At 44.5% G+C, this 20,604-nt stretch overlaps 1 protein-coding gene across 3 annotated transcripts in view; it reads left to right on the top strand.

Annotated features, from left to right (window-relative positions):
• Positions 1-16,120, top strand: part of LOC139164568 (nuclear receptor ROR-beta-like) — a 76,724-nt gene extending 60,604 nt beyond the window's left edge. For all 3 annotated transcript variants that reach the window (XM_070746884.1, XM_070746874.1, XM_070746893.1), the window contains exons 5-10: positions 5,889-6,010; positions 7,945-8,077; positions 10,651-10,758; positions 11,664-11,774; positions 11,953-12,065; positions 14,828-16,120. In XM_070746884.1, coding sequence (XP_070602985.1) covers positions 5,889-6,010; positions 7,945-8,077; positions 10,651-10,758; positions 11,664-11,774; positions 11,953-12,065; positions 14,828-14,989 — 749 coding nt within the window. In that variant the 3' untranslated portion in view covers positions 14,990-16,120. The remainder of the gene's footprint in view (positions 1-5,888; positions 6,011-7,944; positions 8,078-10,650; positions 10,759-11,663; positions 11,775-11,952; positions 12,066-14,827) is intronic.
• The last annotated feature ends 4,484 nt before the right edge of the window (positions 16,121-20,604 follow it).

The following is a 20,604-nucleotide window of genomic DNA, read 5'->3' as shown; positions in this document are numbered from 1 at the left end:
AGGGGGGACATGATCGAAACATTTAAATATGTTAAAGGGTTAAATAGGGTTCAGGAGGGAAGTGTTTTTAACAGGAAAGTGAACACAAGAACAAGGGGACACAATCTGAAGTTAGTTGGGGGAAAGATCAAAGGCAACATGAGAAAGTATTATTTTACTGAAAGAGTAGTAGATTCTTGGAACAAACTTCCAGCAGACGTGGTTGGTAAATCCACAGTAACCGAATTTAAACATGCCTGGGATAAACATATATCCATTGTAAGATAAAATACAGGAAATAGTAAAAGGGCAGACTAGATGGACCATGGGGTCTTTTTCTGCCGTCAGTCTTCTATGTTTCTATGTTTCTATGTTTCTAGGAAGAAAAGATATATGATATATGAGATAAGGAGAGACAATTGGACAGGGGACGAAAGGCAGGCTAGTGCACTTATGCACGCCCCTTACTGACCTCTTAGGAACCTGGAGAGGTCAATCGTGGAGAGTCTAAGGGAGAGATGTTGGGGGTTAGGGGTTCACACAATTGAGTCTGGTAATGAGTTCCACGCTTCGATAACTCGATTGTTGAAATAATATTTTTTACAGTCAAGCTTGGAGCGATTAATATTAAGTTTGAATTTGTTGCGTGCTCTTGTGTTGTTGCAGTTGAAGCTGAAGTAGTCATTGACAGGCAGGACGTTGCAGCATATGATTTTGTGGGCAATACTTAGATCGTGTTTTAGGCGTCGTAGTTCTAAACTTTCTAGACCTAGGATTGATAGTCTGCTTTCGTAGGGCATTCTGTTTCGAGTGGAGGAGTGGAGGGCTCTTCTAGTAAAGTATCTCTGGACATTTTCTAGAGTGTTTATATCCGAAATGCGGTGTGGGTTCCAGACAGATGAGCTATATTCAAGGATTGGTCTGGCGAAAGTTTTGTATGGTTAGTCATGTGAGATTACCAGAGCAAAAGGTATGTAGGATTAAGTTAATAACTCTTGAAGTCTTTTTGGCGATGTTATTGCAGTGGGCTTTGGCACTTAGGTCATTTGATATGAGTATATCTGAGGGGGGGAAAGTACCCCCCCCCCAAGGTAATGGACGGACAGATGGGATTATATGGGATAATTCTCTCTCTGCTACTGGCAGCCAAATCTCTTCCAGCACATAAGAGGTCATTGTATCCATTATAGAGGCTGCCAGTGTTATCCATGCTGTATCAGCACCTGTTGCCCTCTCTGAGTTCATGCATGCTTCTAGTCCTGATTGTTCCTTTGACCCTTTAAACAATTTTTAAAAGAGTTAAGCTATCTGCAGCACAAGAACTGGAAATAACCCCCAAAACCCCTGTTTAATTGTTTTTACAGACAAGAAAAGACTCCATCCAGAGCTCTCTCTCTCTCTCTCATTATATTTGCTAGTAAGACAGTGGTCCAAATTGCATTGCCCATGTTTCACCAACACTCCGTGGCGTGCAATGGCTGCTGATCAATTTCCGATCACAATTCAAAGTGTTGGTTATGACCTATAAAGCCCTACATGGCATCGGACCAGAATATCTTCGGGACCGCCTTCTGCCACACGAATCCCAGCAACCGATTAAGTCCCACAGAGTTGGCCTTCTCCGGGTCCCGTCGACGAAACAATTTCGTCTGGCGGGACCCAGGGGAAGAGCCTTCTCTGTGGCAGCCCCAGCCCTCTGGAATCAACTCCCCCCGGAGATTAGAACTGCCCCCACCCCTCTTGCCTTTTGAAAGCTCCTAAAAACCCACCTATGTCGTCAGGCATGGGGAAACTGATATATCCCTTAGCTACTATGGTTTTTAAGTATGGTCTGTTAGGTTGTGTGATTGTTTTTTATAATAAGGGTTTTAAATTGTTTTTAACATTAGATTTGTACATTGTGTATTGTTGTTGAGAGCTGCTCCAAGTCCTCAGAGAGGGGCGGCATGCAAATCTAATAAATTATTATTATTATTATTATTATTATTATTATTATTATTATTTTATTTATTAGATTTGTATGCCGCCCCTCTCTGCAGACTCGGAGCAGCTCACAACAAAAACAGTACAAATCCAATACCTAAAAGCACTTAAAAACCCTTAATATAAAAATAATCATGCATCTCATACAGACCATACACAAAGCGGAAGCGGCCCAGGAGAATCAATTTCCCCATGCCTGGCGACAGAGGTGGGTTTTGAGGAGTTTGAGAAAGCCAAGGAGGGTGGGGGCAATCCTCATTTCTGGGGGGGAGTTGATTCCAGATGGTCGGGGTCACCACAGAGAAGGTTCTTCCCCTGGGTCCCACCAGACGACATTGTTTCTGTGGGACCTAACCGGTCGCTGGGATTCGTGCGGCAGAAGGCGGTCTCGGAGATTTTGAGGTGGCAAATATTTAAAAAACGTTGTCTGTGCTATCAAATGGAGGGTCTTGCCTTCTCCTTCTGCTCAAGGTCCCCATGGACAATTGGTGGGCCACTGTGTGACACAGAATGCTGGACACGTTGGGCTTTGGCCTGATTCAGCCTGGCTCTTCTTAGGTTCTTATGGAGCAAACTGTTTAAAAACAAAACAACCACAGTGTCAGGCCTGCCTCCGTTCAGAACCCAAGAAAGAAAACCCCCAACTCCACTGAGATAGAAAAGAGGTACTTTTACTGAGATGGAAACGAGAGCAGCGAAAGCCAGGCGAGATCTGATTCAAAAGGTGCAAAGTTGCAGATTGAAATCTTCTCCAAATCCCTCCCTCCAAGGCCCAGTGCTGAGGATCCAATCAATGTCCAGGATGAGGTTGTGTGAAGCTCATCTTCAGGTCTATCACCCATCTGGAGTCCTAGGATGGATGGCCTAGGCAGGGTGCACACAACACCACTCAGCAGCACAATTGTTCTTGAGAGCAAACCTCCCTTTCAGTTCACATTGGACTTCACTACACCAAGAGTCCAGAAGGATTTGGGTGGAAGGAAGGAAGGAAGGAAGGAAGGAAGGAAGGAAGGAAGGAAGGAAGGAAGGAAGGAAGGAAGGAAGGAAGGAAAGAGAGAGAGAGAGTGAGAGAAAGAGAGAAGGAAAGAAAGAAAGAGAGAAGGAAGGAAAGAAAGAGAAAGAAAGAAAGAAGGAAGGAAAGAGAGAGAAGGAGGGAGGGAAGTAAGGAAAGAAAGAAAGAAAGGAAAAAAGAAGGAAGGAAGGAAAGAAAGAGAGAGAGAACAAGGAAGGAAGGAAAGAGAGAGAGAGAAGGAAAGAGAAAAAAGAAAGAAAGAAAGAAAGAGAAAGAGAGAAGGAAAGAAAGAGAAAGAAGGAAGGAAGGAAGGAAGGAAAGAAAGAGGGGAGGAAAGAAAGAAAGAAAGAGGGGAGGAAAGAAAGAAGGAAGGAAAGAAAGAGAAAGGAAGAAGAAAGGAAAGAAAGAGAGAGAGAAGGAGGAATAGAAGGAAGGAAGGAAAGAAGGAAAGAGAAAGAGAAAAGGAAAGAAAGGGGGAGGGAATGAAGGAAAGAAAGAAAGAGGGAAGGAAGGAAAGAGAGAAAGAAAGAAAGAAAGAAAGAAAGAAAGAAAGAAAGAAAGAAAGAAAATGTGGCATGCATATCAGACCTTGGAGATAAGCAAAGTGAAGAAACAGATAAATTGGGATTCCAGAATGTGATTTCATCGTTGTAAGTGGGTCCCTCTCTGTCCCATCTTATACCGAAAAGCAATCAAGCAGAGTTATTTTTAACTTTCTCTCTCACACTCGCTTCTGTCTCCGGACTGTGAGATCTCTCCTGCCAATCCCTCCTTAACGGCTTTCCTAAAGTCCGCTCTAAATCCTTTTAAAGTTAGTCTCTCGGCTAAGCTCTTCAGAGTTTCCAATGTGCCCTCCAAGCTGGGTAGGTCTTTCAGAACAGCATTTCAGAAGCCTTGGCAGCTTGAAGATGTCTGGACTTCAATTCCCAGAATTCCCCAGCCAACCATGGCTGGCTGGGAAATTCTGGGAGTTGAAGTCCACACATCGTCAAGTTGCCAAGGTTGAGAAACGTCTCTCCTATCTGCTGCAGTTGATCGCCTACCGGATCTTCTGGACCAAGTCTGGACCAAGCCTCCCTACCTCTGAATCTGAGGAGACCAAGGCAATCCATCCCCCAAAAATGGTCAATTCCTGATTTTATTTATTTTATTTTATTTATTTTTTGTCCAATACACAATGAGGGTTTTAGTGGGTATATATCTCTATACACATAGTAAAATACATGGTGAAGGTTATAGAGGAGATACTCATAGTAAAATATATCTAAGAAATAATGGAAAAGAAGGTATAGTAAGAGAACATATCAATGAAAGAATAGAAGAAGAGATATAGGAATAGAAGAAAGGTATAGGAGATATAGGAGAGTAATAGGACAGGGGACGGAAGGCACTCTAGTGCACTTGTACTCGCCCCTTAAATTGGAACAAAGGCCTTGGGAACAGAGATCTTGAACACTCTAGAAAATGTCCAGAGATACTTTACTAGAAGAGTCCTCCACTCGTAACCGAATACCCTACGCAACAAGACTTAAAATCCTAGATTTAAAAAGCTTAGAACTACGTCACCTTAAACACGATCTAAGCAAAGCCCATAAAATAATCTGCTAAAACGTCCTTCCTGTCAACCACTACTTCAGCTTCAATCACAACAACACACGAGCACACAACTTGATGTAAACCAGTCTACAAACTTAATGTAAACCAGTCTAAACTCCACTGTAGGAAATACGACTTTTGCAACCGAGTAGTTGCAACTGGAACTCACTACCTGACTCTCCTGATTCCTAAGAGGTCAGTTAGGGGCGTGCATAAGTGCACCAGCGTGCCTTCCGTCCCCTGTCCTAATGTTTCTCTCTTACTAGCATCATGTATATGAATATTATTATATCTTTGTATCCCACCAATATGTACTTGACAAAACAAACAAACAAATAAAATAAAATAAACTTAATTCCTGAGATCCATTCTTTCATGAATGGATTTTCATCTAAATCCATTCATGGAAGAATCCCAAAACAATGAATGAATCAGTATGAATCAGTGAATCAATCAATGCAATGAAATCAATTAATGCAAAAACAGCAGGCTGGTTTTTCTCAATAGAATAGAATAGAATAGAATTTTATTGGTCAAGTGTGATTGGACACACAAGGAATTTGTCTTGGTGCAGATGCTCTCAGTGTACATAAAAGAAAAAGATACACTTGTCAAGAATCATGAGGTACAACACTTAACGATTGTCATAGAGGTCAAATAAGCAATGAAGAAACAATCAATATTAATAAAAAATCTTAGGATACAAGCAACAAGTTACAGTCATACAGTCCTAAGTGGGAGGAAAAGGGTGATAGGAATGATGAGAAAAAATAGTAGAAATAGAAGTGCAGATTTAGTAAAAAGTCTGACAGTGTTAAGGGCATTATTTGTTTAGCAGAGTGATGGCGTTCGGGAAAAAACTGTTCTTGTGTCTAGTTGTCTTGGTGTGCAGTGCTCTGTTTTGAGGGTAGGAGTTGAAACAGTTTATGTCCAGGATGTGAGGGGTCAGTATATATTTTCCCCGCCCTCTTTTTGACTCGTGCAGTATACAGGTCCTCAATGGAAGGTTGGTAGCAATGGCTTTTTCTGCAGTTCTGATTCTCCTCTGAAGTCTGTGTCGGTCCTGTTGGGTTGCAGCACCATACCAGACAGTTGTAGAGGTGCAGATGACAGACTCAATGGTTCCTCTGTAGAACTGTATCAGCAGCTCCTTGGGCAGTTTGAGCTTCCTGAGCTGGCGCAGAAAGAACATTCTTTGTTGTGCTTTGTACCATGATGTATGTATGGCCCCTGTGAAGACAAGTCAGAGCTGCCAAGTAATTTTCCAGTTTGGCAACAGGGCACAATGCTTAAAAGTCTTTGCATGTTGTATTGCCAGAGCGCCTAGCCCAGAACGTGGTGAAGTCGCACCTTGAGACATTGCAGTACACCAGCGAGGAGCTGCAGCGGTTTGCCTGGGCGCTCCACTCTCAGGAGGAGATAAGGACCATGCAGAACACAGTAAGTGTCTATTTATTTATTTATTTATTTATTCATTCATTCATTCATTCATTCATTCATTCATTTATTCATTCATTCAATTTTTTTATGCCGCCCTTCTCCTTAGACTCAGGGTGGCTTACAACATGTTAGCAATAGCACTTTTAAACAGAGCAAGGCTATTGCCCCCACAATCCGGGTCCTCATTTTACCCACCTCGGAAGGATGGAAGGCTGAGTCAACATTGAGGCGGTGGTGAGATTTGAACCGCTGACCTGCAGATCTAGCAGTCAGCTTTAGTGGCCTGCAGTACTGCACTAGCTGTAGTTCAGCAGTTCAAATCTCAATAGTGGCTCAAGGTTGACTCATCCTTCCATCCTTCCGAGGTGGGTCAAATGGGGACGCAGGTTGTTGGGGGCAATAGGCTGATTCTGTAAACCGCTTAGAGAGGGCTGTAAAAGCACTATGAAGTGGTATATAAGTCTAAATGCTTTTGCTATTTGGGGCCCAGAAGGACTGTGAATGAGGGCTGTGTGCATATACAGTGATCCCCTGCTCGTTGCGAGGGTTCCGTTCCAGGACCCCCCGCAACGAGCGGGTTTTCGCGAAGTAGCGCTGCGGAAGTAAAAACACCATCTGCGCATGTGCAGATGGTGTTTTTACTTCCGCAGCGCTAGCGAGGAGCCGAAGATTGGGGGCGGCGCGGGTGTTTTAAAACGTCGCCGCCGACATGGGGGGCTCGCTAGCACCCCCCCCTAACCCGGGTTGGGGGTTCGGGGGGGTGCTAGCGAGCCCCCCATGTCGGCGGCGACGTTTTAAAACACCCGCGCGGCTTTCCAATGAGTCCCGAAGACAAACGTCAAACTTCCGCGTTTGTCTTCGGGACTCATTGGAAAGCCGCGCGGGTGTTTTAAAACGTCGCCTCCGACATGGGGGGCTCGCTAGCACCCCCCCGAACCCCCAACCCGGGTTTCGGGGGGTGCTAGCGAGCCCCCCATGTCGGCGGGGACATTTTAAAACACCCGCGCACCTTCCCAACTGAGCCCTCAAGCCAAGCGCCAAAGGCGAACTTCTGCGCTTGGCTTGAGGGCTCAGTTGGGAAGGCGCGCGGGTGTTTTAAAACGTCCCCGCCGACATGGGGGGCTCGCTAGCACCCCCCCGAACCCCCAACCCGGGTTTCGGGGGGTGCTAGCGAGCCCCCCATGTCGGCGGGGACATTTTAAAACACCCGCGCACCTTCCCAACTGAGCCCTCAAGCCAAGCGCCAAAGGCGAACTTCTGCGCTTGGCTTGAGGGCTCAGTTGGGAAGGCGCGCGGGTGTTTTAAAACGTCCCCGCCGACATGGGGGGCTCGCTAGCACCCCCCGAACCCCCAACCCGGGTTTGGGGGGGTGCTAGCGAGCCCCCCATGTCGGCGGGGACGTTTTAAAACACCCGCGCGCCTTCCCAACTGAGCCCTCAAGCCAAGCGCCAAAGGCGAACTTCTGCGCTTGGCTTGAGGGCTCAGTTGGGAAGCGGCCCGAGCGAACGGCGTGGGTGGGAGAAGGGCGCGCGAGCCGCGGGCGCGCGGGCAGGCAGGCTGTGGACAAGCCGTTCGCTCGGGCCGCTTCCCAGCTGAGTACTCAGCTGGGAAGCGGCCCGAGCGAAGCGGCAGCAGCGAGGAGTTTGCGTGGGCGGTGGGGAAACTCCTCGCTGATGCCCGCCAAGAGGGGGAAGACCTAGGGAAGCCGCCCAGCAGCTGATCTGCCCGGCGCCATCTACGCATGCGTGCCCATAGAAAAAAAGGGCACGCATGCGCAGATGGTGTTCTGACTTCCGGGTTCAAAAATCGCAAATTACCCTGTTCGCAATGGTCAGGGACGCAATAACCGGGGGATCACTGTAATCCTTTCCGTATCATCAAGTCTTCGACACTGTTTCACGTTAATGGGTTTTTCTCCATCTGTTCCTCTGCAGAACTGCGAGGTGATGTGGCAAGAGTGCGCCGTCCAGATCTCCAATGCCATCCAGTACATTGTGGAGTTCGCCAAGCGCATTGACGGCTTCATGGAGCTGTGCCAGAATGACCAAATCATTCTTCTCAAAGCAGGCAAGAGAATTGCGGGTTAGATTTGTTCAGATCAAGGATTCTAAACTTTGGCAACTTTAAGACACACGGACGTCCGACTCCCAGAATTGCCAAAATTGGAAACCCTGGTTTGGATTTTGGGGTTAGGGATGGTTTAGATCAGAGTTTCCCAACCTTAAGATGCATGAACTTCCCAACCTTGGCAATATATCTCTGGGACCACCTTCTGCTGCACGAATCCCAGCGACCAGTTAGGTCCCACAGAGTGGGCCTTCTCCGGGTCCCGTCAACTAAACAATGTCGTTTGGCGGGACCCAGAGGAAGAGCCTTCTCTGTGGTGGCCCCGGCCCTTTGGAACCAACTCCCCCCAGAGATTAGAATTGCCCCCACCCTCCTTCGTAAGCTTCTTAAAACCCACCTCTGCCGTCAGGCATGGGGGAACTGAGATATTCTTTCCCCCTAGGCCTTTACAATTTACGCATGGTATGTTTGTATGTATGTTTGGTTTCTTTTATAATAATGGGATTTTTTTAGTTGTTTTAGTATTGGATTGTTACATGCTGTTTTCTATCACTGTTGTTAGCCACCCCAAGTCTGCGGAGAGGGGTGGCATACAAATCCAATCAATCAATCAAATAAATAAATAAATAAATAACATACATACATACATACATACATACATACATACATACATACATACATACATAAATAAATAAATAAATAAATAAATAAATAAATATGCTCAATGGGGAATTCTGGGAGTTGGAACAGTGGTGAAATGCTAACGGTATGGTACGGTTCGGATACACCAGTAGTGGCGGCCAGTAATGCGCAGCCCAAATTTTTACCGGCACACTGTGGGTGTGGCTTATTTTGTGGGCGTGGCTTAATGGTCATGTGACTGGATAGGAGTGGCTTGCCAGCCATGTCACCAGGTGGGAGTGGCTTGAACGATCATCATAGTTCAAGTGAACTGTTAAGTCCTCGACTTACAACCTTAGCACCGCTTGCTATGGTGACAATTTGCTTCGCATTTCTCATGCTCTCCTTCCTGGGTGGGTAGCTAGGTGAACGGGTGCTGCCAGAAGCATAAATGCTGCCAGCGCCGCTTCCACCCACGTCTTCTGCTTGCACCTCAGGCGGGAGGTGGCTGCATGAGGCTGGAGGGGAGCCAGGCAGGAGAGAGGGAAGCTCGTCCAAGGCCAGGAAGGAGGAAAGAGGAAAAAAGCAAGGAGCGCAGATGCAGCAGCAGCAGCAGGGGGGAAAAGGAGAGCCGAGCCAAAGAAGTGACAGCCGCCGATCAGCTGGAGCTGCGCACGCATCTTCATTTCCACCGGTGGAACTATGTTCCACCCCCGTCCTGCCTGCTGCCCACCCCCGAACTGGTGGCAACAGTAGTGCGAGGCTTTGCCCACTCTCCCAGACATCACCATTTCCTTGTTTTTTATACTCTGCGCATGCACAAAGCCTTCTGCGCATGCGCAGAGGATAAAAAAGTGGGCTTGACGAGGGGAGGGGCATGTGTGCACTTCCAAACTGTTAGGAAGGTTGTCAAGGAGTATCCTTAACAACCTTGATACCTGAGTTATCAAGGATGCACTTGCGCAAAGGAAACGTGGAATTCTAGCCGATACGAGTAATGGTTCAGTCATACAAACCAGATGCAGTGATACCTCGTCTTACGAACGCCTCATCTAACGAACTTTTCGCGATATGAACCCGGTGTTTAAGATTTTTTTTGCCTCTTCTTCCGAACTATTTTCACCTTACGAACCCAAGCCGCTGCCGCTGGGATCCCCCACCTCCGGACTTCCATTGCCAGCGAAGCGCCCGTTTTTGCACTGCTGGGATTCCCCCGAGGCTCCTCTCCCTGGGAAACCCCACCTCCAGACTTCCATGTTTTTGCGCTGCTGGGATTCCCCTGAGGCTCCCCTCCCTGGGAAACCCCACCTCCGGACTTCCGTGTTTTTGCGATGCTGCGATTTCCCTGAGGCTCCCCTTGCTGGGATTCCCTTCATTTTTGCCAGCGCTGCTTTGAATCCCAGTGAGGGGAGCCTCAGGGAAATCACAGCATCGCAAAAACACGGAAGTCCAGAGGTGGGGTTTCCCAGGGAGGGGAGCCTCAGGGGAATCTGAGCAGCAGAAGAACGGGCGCTTCGGCTGGCAACGGAAGTCCAGAGGCAGGGATTCCCAGCGGCGTAAGGCAAAAGGGGTGAGTTTTGGGCTTGCACGCATTATTGGCTTTTCCATTGATTCCTATGGGAAACATAGTTTCATCTTACGAACTTTCCACCTTACGAACCTCGTCCCGGAACCAATTAAGTTCATAAGACGAGGTATCACTGTATATTAAAGCGTATACAATAGCATTTACTTTAGCAAATATTGTAGTCAGCTTAAACAGTCCAGTCATACACAGTCAAATCAGTCAATAACTATCAATACTTGTACAGCTTACAAATACATAAATTATCATTGAACACAGTTCTTTCAAGATAATTTTTGGAGCATTCACAAATTCTGGAGGCAAGCCGTTCCACTGATTAATTGTTCTAATTCTTCCTTCTTTTTTTGCTTCCCTTGGTCTCCATCAGGTTGTCTGGAGATACTCATCATCCGAATGACGCGGGCCTTCAACCCATTGAACAACACCGTCCTTTTTGCAGGAAAATATGGCGGGATGCCGATGTTTAAGTCACTCGGTAAGAAAGCAGAGGGGGTGCCCTTCTGAAGATGGAAATGAGGCATTCTGAGTGGATTGGTGGCCATTTTGGCGCCATTACGTATTGCGATCCTAACCTCTTTCTGGCTAAAATGAGAGGAATTAGGTTTAACCATTCAAGAAGGGTGGAAATTTGAGAGGGAAAAGAAATTCATGAAATAGCTGATATACCTGTATATGTTTATACAAATCTGCTGGGTAATTAACTATATACAGTATAATACTAGCTGATAATCCAGTGTTGCTCGGAGAGGAGCGGCATACAAATCTAATAAATTATTATTATTATTATTATGTATTTTATTTTATTTTATTTATTTTATTATTTTATTTTGTTTTGTTTTGTTATTTTGTTTTGTTTTGTTATTTTATTTATTTTATTTATTTTATTTTATTTTATTTTATTTATTTGTTTATCCCAATCCCGTATTGGGGGAAAAGAAGCACAAATGTTGAAACCTTTGTCTGACAGGGAGCCATTGAGTGGTGTCGTTCTTCCTCCTATTCCCATGCCCATCATCCCTGCCCTCTCCCTTCCCCCTCCCATGTGCTCCTCTTTCCCTTCCTTCCCCCTCCCCTCCATATGCTCCTTCTTTCCTGCCCTTTCTACGATCCTGGCATCAAATCCACCAGGGGGCAAGTCTGCGGAGAGGGGCGGCATACAAATCCAATAAATAAAATAAATAAATAAATAAATAAAGTAGAGGCGTCCGTAGGTAGAGATACCACTGTAATACAACTAGTGCAGTCCTTTAGCATAGATACTTCTCCAGACTTCAAAACAATTGGAGTGCAATTAGGTGTTGGTGCATGGATTGATTTGAAAATATGAAATGATCCAACCTCATGTTCAAATCCCAGCTAAATGGCTCCTTGTTCTCTTAGGTTGTGATGACTTGATCAGCTCCATCTTTGAGCTGGGGAAGAACCTTTGCCGACTGCAGCTGTCTGATGAAGAAGTAGCCCTCTTCACGGCAGTTGTCCTGTTCACACCAGGTACGTGATCAAAAGCGGAAGTGGGGAGAAACACCGGATTAACATTTGTCACTCTCCAAAATGAACCAATTGCTGGTTTGCCCAAGCAGCATCAATTGAAAATAACAAGAAAGCAGATTGGTTTCCCCCCCACCCCTGCAATTTTCCAAATCTTAAACATGTGCCGTCCTTTTTTCAGATCGGCCTTGGCTCTCTGAATCCAAAAAGGTACAAAAACTCCAGGATAAATTCTACATGGCTCTCCAGCACGAGATTCAAAAGAAAAATGCCAATGAAGACAGACTTTCCAAGGTAAATATAACATTTCCCAAAAATGCCCATGTCACACCAACACTCCGCAGTCTGCATTGGTTGCCGATCAATTTCCGGGCACAATTCAAAGTGTTGATTATGACCTATAAAGCCCTTCATGGCATCGGACCAGAATATCTCCGGGACCGCCTTCTGCCGCACGAATCCCAGCGACCGATTCGGTCCCACAGAGTGGGCCTTCTCCGGGTCCCGTCAAGTAAACAATGTCATTTGGCGGGACCCAGGGGAAGAGCCTTCTCTGTGGCGGCCCCGGCCCTCTGGAACCAACTCCCCCCAGAGATCAGAATTGCCCCCACCCTCCTTGCCTTTCATAAGCTCCTTAAAACCCACCTCTGCCGTCAGACATGGGGGAACTGAGATACTCTTTCCCCCTAGGCCTTTACAATTTACGCATGGTACGTTTGTATGTATGATTGGTTTTAGAATAAGGGTTTTTTAGTTGTTTTAGTATTGGATTAGTACATGCTGTTTTTATGACTGTTGTTAGCCGCCCCGAGTCCACGGAGAGGGGCGGCATACAAATCGAATGAATGAAAGAATGAATAAATGAATGAATGAAAGAATGAATAAATAAATGGATGGATGAATGAATGAATGAATGAATGAATAAATAAATAAATAAATAAATAAATAAATAAATAAATAAATACACAAGAGAAACAGGTAGACACGCACTAGGGCAGCAGTGAAATCTACTTACCTTCCCTACCGGTTCGGAAGTGTGCATTTTGCACACCTGCGGTCATTTCGCTCACGCACATGCCACCATCACACACACCTTTTCACTCTCTGCGCATGCACAGAAGGCTTTCCACATGCACAGGTTTTTTTTTTAAAGGTGACAGGCAGTGAATGAGCGGAGCCTCGCGCTGCCGCCATTATCAGTTCTCCAAACCCTGTGATGGGCTCCTATGGATACGGACAGGTACACAGAACTGGTAGAAAAATTTTGACACCCCCACCCCCTTTATGGGCTCTGGGTATGTTTTTCCTATCACAGTAAATGAGGTTGAATGTGTATCATTTTAGAAGAGCTGTGCCTGCGTGTGTGTGTACATACACATACACTTTATATAGTAGATAATATAGAATAGAATAGAATAGAATTTTTTATTGGCCAAGTGTGATTGGACACACAAGGAATTTGTCTTGGTGCAGATGCTCTCAGCATACATAAAATAAAATATACATTTGTCAAGAATCATGGAGTACAACACTTAATGATTGTCATAGAGGTCAAATAAGCAATGAAGAAACAATCAATATTAATAAAAATCTTAGGATACAAGCAATAAGTTACAGTCATACAGTCCTAAGTGGGAGGAAATGGGTGATAGGAATGATGAGAAAAAATAGTAGAAATAGAAGTGCAGATTTAGTAAAAAGTCTGACAGCATTGAGGGAAATATTTGTTTAGTAGAGTGATGGCATTCGGGAAAAACTGTTCTTGTGTCTAGTTGTCTTGGTGTGCAGTGCTCTGTAGTGACGTTTTGAGGGTAGGAATTGAAACAGTTTGTGTCCAGGATGCGAGGGGTCAGTAAATATTTTCCCCGCCCTCTTTTTGACCCATGCAGTATACAGGTCCTCAATGGAAGGCAGGTAGGCAGCAATTGTTTTTTCTGCAGTTCTGATTCTCCTCTGAAGTTTGTGTCGGTCCTGTTGGGTTGTAGCACCAAACCAGACAGTGGTAGAGGTGCAGATGACAGACTCAATGATTCCTCTGTAGAACTGTATCAGCAGCTCCTTGGGCAGTTTGAGCTTCCTGAGCTGGCGCAGAAAGAACATTCTTTATTGTGCTTTTTTGATGATGTTTTTGATGTTAGGTGACCATTTTAGATCTTGAGATATGATAGAACCTAGGAATTTGAAGGTCTCTACTGTTGATACTGTGCTGTCTAGTATTGTGAGAGGTAGAAGGGTTTCTCCTAAAGTCTACCACCATTTCTACGGTTTTGAGTGTGTTCAGTTCTAGATTGTTCTGGTCACACCACAAGGATAGTTGTTCAACTTCCTGTCTGTATGCGGATTCATCATTGTCTCAAATGAGTCCGATCACTGTTGTATCATCTGCAAACTTCAGTAGTTTAACAGATGGATCGTATGAGATGCAGTCATTAGTGTATAGAGAGAAGAGAAGTGGTGAGAGTACACAGCCTTGGGGGGCACCTGTGCTAATTGTACATGTATCTGATGTGATTTTTCCTAGCTTCACCTGCTGCTTCCTGTCTGTTAGGAAGCTTGTGATCCACTTACAAGTGTGTTCAGGTACCGCTAGCTAATTTAGTTTGGTTAAGAGAATGTCCGGTACGATGGTATTGAATGCTGAACTGAAGTCCACAAAGAGGACCCTAGCATAGGTCATTGGAGATTCAAGATGTTGAAGGATGTAGTGTAGAGCCATATTAACAGCATCATCTGTTGATCTACTTGCTCGGTATGCATATATTTTTGTGTGCCTGTGTGTAATATGCATGTACACATATGGCATATATACACAGAATTAAATAGTATATTTGGGATGTTCAGTAATAGTAAATAGATAGGGAAATTGTATCTCTTTGAGGCGACAAGAGGCCAGGCACCCTAACCCTTGACGTGAGTGACGTCAAGTTGGCCACCTTTAAGCCAGTCACATGACCTTTAAGCCACGCCCTGGTCACGTGATCATCAAACCACTCTGAAAAATACGGTAACCGCCTCCAAGCTCTCTGTTCTAACCCTGCTCCTTTTCCTTCCCGCAGATGGTTGCCAAGCTCCCCTTGATGAAGACAATCTGCAGCCTTCATTTAGATAAGCTGGAGCTCTTCCGCCTTGTCCATCCGGAGACGGCCAAAAACTTCCCTCCTCTCTACAAAGAAGTCTTCAATTCGGAGCTCCACTACAGCAACCCTCAGGAGAGCTAAAGGCGGAATTTGCAGAGCAAAAACTTTGGTGGCTTCTGGAATGGGGGAAGCAGAATTGACCCTGTGGTTCATTTTAAGTCAAGGATCAACCACGAGATCGCCTGGCTTTCCTCCTCCCCCTCCTCTTCCTCAACCTCGTGCAGTTGACCTGCGGTGATCTGCAGTCGCTGTTGAATGTAATTGCACCTTTTTAAAGATCCAGCGGACTTTGGGCAAACTGGTGAAATGAATGTGAAATGCTATTCGGTAGAGAAGACCCTGCGTTAAGTAGCGTTTACCTATCCCTATCCTTTCCTCAAAAGCATGTTTCAGCGGATAGCATTTCTCTGCCCTGGCATGCGAATACATCCACCCAAACTTGTGAAACTTTACAGCCAGCTGATGCCCAACCCAGAAACGCCTCTTCAGGCCCACTGTGTGGATAAATATGTAGATTATTATTATTTTTTGGCTGGCTTCTGCTATCTTTCCTGGCATGGTTCGAATGATAGGACGCTGGACGTACAGAAGGAAAACCCAGACCTCGTGGACTTGTTCAACGTGGGGAGAGAGAGAAAGAGAGACAAACAAACACACGTACACAGGGATTACAATCCTGCTAGATTATGGGACAGAAGTGGTGGTGGGGAGAAGAATATGTAGGGGAGGAAAACTTTTTAATTTAATTGTGTTTCCGATTCTCGGGGGCAGCTGGAGGGCTGGACCCTCTAAGAGAGAGGGGAAAAGGGAAGCGTAAAAGTTTGATTGCAAACCAAGACGTATTTCTCACCAACCAAGGCTGCTGCTATCAAAGTAATTGGGAAAGCATCCGTTTATAGAAAAACACGGGATGGTCTCTACATTGGACTTTGGCGCCCATTATCCTCAGGGATTGGCCTGGCTGGGGAGGATGGATGCTGGAGCAAAACCAAACCTGGCTGCCAAGCTAGAGGACGAACGATGCAATTGCTTCTAAAAAGCAAGTTTTCCAAAACACACAAGTTTTTAAGATGCACAGACTTCCAACTTCCACATTTCCCCAACCAGCATGCTTCGAGAAGTTGAAGTCCTTCCATCTTAAACTTCCCAAGTTTGATAAATACGATCCTGCAGCAAACAGGTCTCTTGTCTGCCGAGGCTACTGGTCCGTTACGTTTGTTCTTTCTCCTTTGGGAGCCCAAGAAAGCTTCATTATATGTTTCAGATGCAGGAACCCATGATAAGAAGATGCTTGCTTGGTATCTATTCACTATATGGGTGATGAACAGATTCTGCAGCTGAACCCAGAGGTCCTTCTTTTGGGCCTGCCCAATCCTGTAGAATCAACCACATGACAAAAAAAGACCCATGTAGTAGCTCACATTGGCAAGCTGGTTGATTTTTTTCCCCTTCCGTTCACACTCAACAGCACCTCCAACACGGGCTTAAATAGCACGGCTGCTTTCTTCAAATTAATGGCAAACCTTTCAGAAGCCAAAAAAACAGATAATCCTAGACTTACAGCAGACTTAATGACCACAATTCGCTGGCTGGGGAATTCTGGGAGTTGAAGTCCAAATGTCTTCAAGTTGCCAAGGTTGGGAAACACTCCGCTACACGATAGTAATACCAACTTTCCTTGCGATCATTCCCCGCGAGAGCTTGTAACTTTACTTTCGGGATAACCCTCGTAGATTTCCCTCAACTCTCCGACTGACCATATGGGGTGGACCTTCAGCACGGCAAGGCATAAAGATAGTCCTTGGTTTACAACCACAAATGGGGCCCCCAACATTTCCGTTGCTAAGAGAGATAGTTGTTAAGTGAGCTTAGCCCCATTTTGCAACTTTTATTATTAACAGCTATTAAGTGCAGTTGTTAAGTTAGTAACATAGTTGTTTAATGAATCCTAGCTGCGCATCGGAAGGTCACAAAAATTGACACAGCAGCCATCATCAATATGAGTCACTTGCCAAACCTCTTAATTTTAATCACGGGGCCATGGGGATGCTCCAGTGGCAATAAATGTGATAAATAGCCATAAGTCACTTTTTAAAGTGCCATTGTAATTTTGAATGGCCGCTAAAAAAAATGGTAGTAAATTGAGAATTCAATTCAATTCAATTTATTAGATTTGTATTAGAATGATCTGTAATATCTGAATTGCCCAGATGCTGTAAAATCTAGATGGTCAGAATTCTAGAAAAGACTCCGTTTCCCCTGAGCCCTGTGAATTGTTCACCCGATTCAGGATCTTACCTTTGGCTCCTCTTAAGTTTTAACCCAAGGCTGAAATCCTTTCTACATTCCCTTGATTCTAAATTCGTTTTTTATTTTATTTTAACGTCTCCCTCTGTTGAACAACAATTTCTTGGGAATTCAGGATGCCCCTCTGCAACAATGGGCTTTGCCTTTCAACAAAACCATTATTTAATTCATTCTTCTTCCTCTTTAGCTGGTGAGCTAAATGCTGGGAATCCTTAAAATGCAGAATTATGAATCACCGTTTCTATTTCCGTGGGTTGAGACAACAGGGATAATGGGTTCTTGGAGGCAGAAGGTTGAAAGCTCTGCAGCATTCTGGTAGTGGGTTAGGAGAAGAAATTTAAACACTTACAGTGATACCTTGTCTTACAAACTTAATTGGTTCCAGGACGAGGTTCTTAAGGTGAAAAGTTTGTAACACGAAACAATGTTTCCCATAGGAATCAATGGGAAAACGATTAATGCGTGCAAGCCCAAAATCCACCCCTTTTGCCAGCCGAAGCACCCGTTTTTGCGCTGCTGGGATTCTCCTGAGGCTCCCCTCCATGGGAAACCCCATCTCCAGACTTCCGTTGCCAGCAAAGTGCTCATTTTTGCAATGCTGGGATTCCCCTGCTGGGATTCCCCTGCAGCATCACAAAAACATGGAAGTCCGGAGGTGATGTTTCCCATGTTGGGGAGCCTCAGGGGAATCCCAGCAGCGCAAAAACGGGTGCTTCGCTAGCAACAGAAGTGTGGAGGCAGAGCATCCCGGCGGCGGTGGTGGGTTTGTAAGGTGAAAATAATTTGTAACAAGAGGCAAAAAAAAATTAAACCCCGGGTTTGTATCTCGAAAAGTTTGTATGACGAGGTGTTTGTAAGACGAGGTATCACTGTATTTTTATTTGTGCCAACCTGAAGATGCGTGGACTTTAATTCCTAGAGTTCCCCAGCCAGCTGGTCAATTTTGGGAATTGAAGTGTGGACATCTTCAAGTTGACAAGGGGGAGAAACACAGGTGGAGGCAGTAGGCATGAATACCTGAAGCAGACAAAACATTGTTTACTTCAATTTAATTAAAAATAAATTAAATTAATAAATAAATTTAGAGCAACAGGGAAGTGCTTCAGGTTACAGCAAGACAGATTCCCAATTTATTGTGGCTCAGCCTCTTATATTGCAGGTTTGACTTTCCTGTTGCTTGTAAAATGCACTTTTGTTATCTATTCCTGGGTCAAGACAAGGATCTTTCCTTGTCTTCAAAGAAAGAAGAGGAACAGAACCATGGCCAGAAGTTATACCGAACAATCTCATGTGAACTAAATATATGAAAAAAATCTAAACACTCATTCTCCTTCCCCCTCCCTTACAAATCATTGTTTATGTTATGCTGGCCACAAACTGTATGTTTTGGGGTTCCTATTCGCCTCGGATGGGATTCTTACTTTTTTTTTTTTTTTAAAGTGTGCACTTTTCTCCTGACTTCAAAATGTCCAGTTGCAATTCTTTGAGTATTCTTTGATTAGTTGGCATATGTTTGGTTCTCTTGTGCCAACATATTAACATGTCTCTATCATACGGTGAGATTGGAGCTTTTATGGGGTTAAAATCCAGAGTTTTCATTCCCCGCCCCCTCTGCTTTGTAATAGTTGGTCTGTGCTCATTGGTCTACTCTAGAGGTCTTCAAACTTGGCAACTTGAAGACTTGTGGACTTCAACTCCCAGAATTCTCCAGCCAGTGTAGCTTTCAGACTTGTGGACTTCAGCATAGCTGGCTGGAGAATTCTGGGAGTTGAAGTCCACAAGTCTTCAAGTTGCCAAGTTTGGGGATCCCTGGTCTACTCTATGGCTTAAATTTTCCCAACCAAAATTCAGTGGGCTATAAACAAATGTGTATTTTAGAGCCTATTGACAATAGGCAGGAATTGAGGGAAATTTTCCAACTTTGGTGTAAGAGATTGATTTAATCATTTGCCATCCGGAAGGAGTGGGGCGGCCTATACATGAAATAAAATCCCCATTGCTTCTCTAGTTATTAAGTTATTTAAATTTAAATAAATTAAATTAAATTAAATTCATTTTCCCAGGGAACCAGAAGGCCTATGGTTTGGCATGCCAAATAACAATATCAAGCTTCTTGTTCAAGCAAAGCTCCTGAGCTTGACTACAGAAAACCATAACAACCAACACTGTTTGAAATCAATATAGATTTGTAGACTAGATAATCCCTCTTTTTAGTTGTTAATGGAATTCACTTCTAATAAAATGGTGACAATGCAGGAGAGAATGGCTTGGGTATGAAACTCAGCACCTCCACACACATCTGTATATTTCTGGAACGTGATTCCTGAAATAAATCTCAAATTCTAGAAAGCAAAAATGATTTATGTTTCTAGACTTTGACTCACTATGGACCTGAAAAGGGGGGGGGGGGAGGTTACAAAGAAAGAAAACTTAGTGGGCAACAGTTTTTCAAGAGTTTATTAAAATGACATGAATTTCCAAGCCATACAATGAGAGGCCCTTCCTTTCTGATGCTTTCTATATTGTTCTATATAAACACATGCATATATACCTATATAATTCTCTCTTTAAAAAAAACATGAAAGCTTAGATGTGCATTTTATCACCCCTAGAACCCTCACACTACTATGTATGAAGAGAGAGAGAGAAAATGATTGATTGGTATAAAATATTTATACTTGTGAATATTGGTGCAAACAGGAAAAAAAAATTCCATACATCTACAGCCTGGTTTTTATGCTTTATGTTTTGAATGAAACATACGGTACCATAAGTGTGCATTTATTAAATTGTATGTGGCTCTCAGGGGTGGGTTCTACTTACCTTCCCTGCCGGTTCGCATCGCGATGGAAGTGCACATTTTGCGCATACATTTTGCTCAAGCGTTCATATCCCTTTCTGGAAATGACCCTCTGCGTATGCACAGAAGCCTTTGCACATGTGCAGAGGGTTTTTTGGCAATCTGTGGCGACTGGAGGCCATGTGGACTGCCGGTCATCGCTGTGGTTCGGCGAGCAGCGAGAAATTTCTGCTACTGGTTCTATAGAACAGATCCGAAACACAGCAACCCACCTTTGGGAGATCATCTTCCCAACCTAGTGCCCTGCAAAGATGTTGACTTGAGGGCCCATACTCCTCAGCCAGAAGGATTATTGGCATGGGGAAGGATGCATCGCACACATACACACAATCATTAAAGTACAGACAAGAAAATAATTTTAGACTTAGGGGTGAAGAGCAGCTTCTGTTTGCATTGAATGTTTTGTTGTGTAAAATGGTAATTTCTATTTTTTTAAAGGAAAAGAAGTCCTATACTTTCTATTAGGGGCCAATTTGCTTGGAAACATGAAAGCTTAAATGTTTATTTAAAAGCGGGGAGGGAGAGGGAG

This window comes from Erythrolamprus reginae, chromosome 1, assembly GCF_031021105.1.
Source record: "Erythrolamprus reginae isolate rEryReg1 chromosome 1, rEryReg1.hap1, whole genome shotgun sequence".
NCBI lineage: Eukaryota > Metazoa > Chordata > Lepidosauria > Squamata > Dipsadidae > Erythrolamprus > Erythrolamprus reginae.
This window is presented reverse-complemented; position numbering and strand designations above follow the sequence as displayed.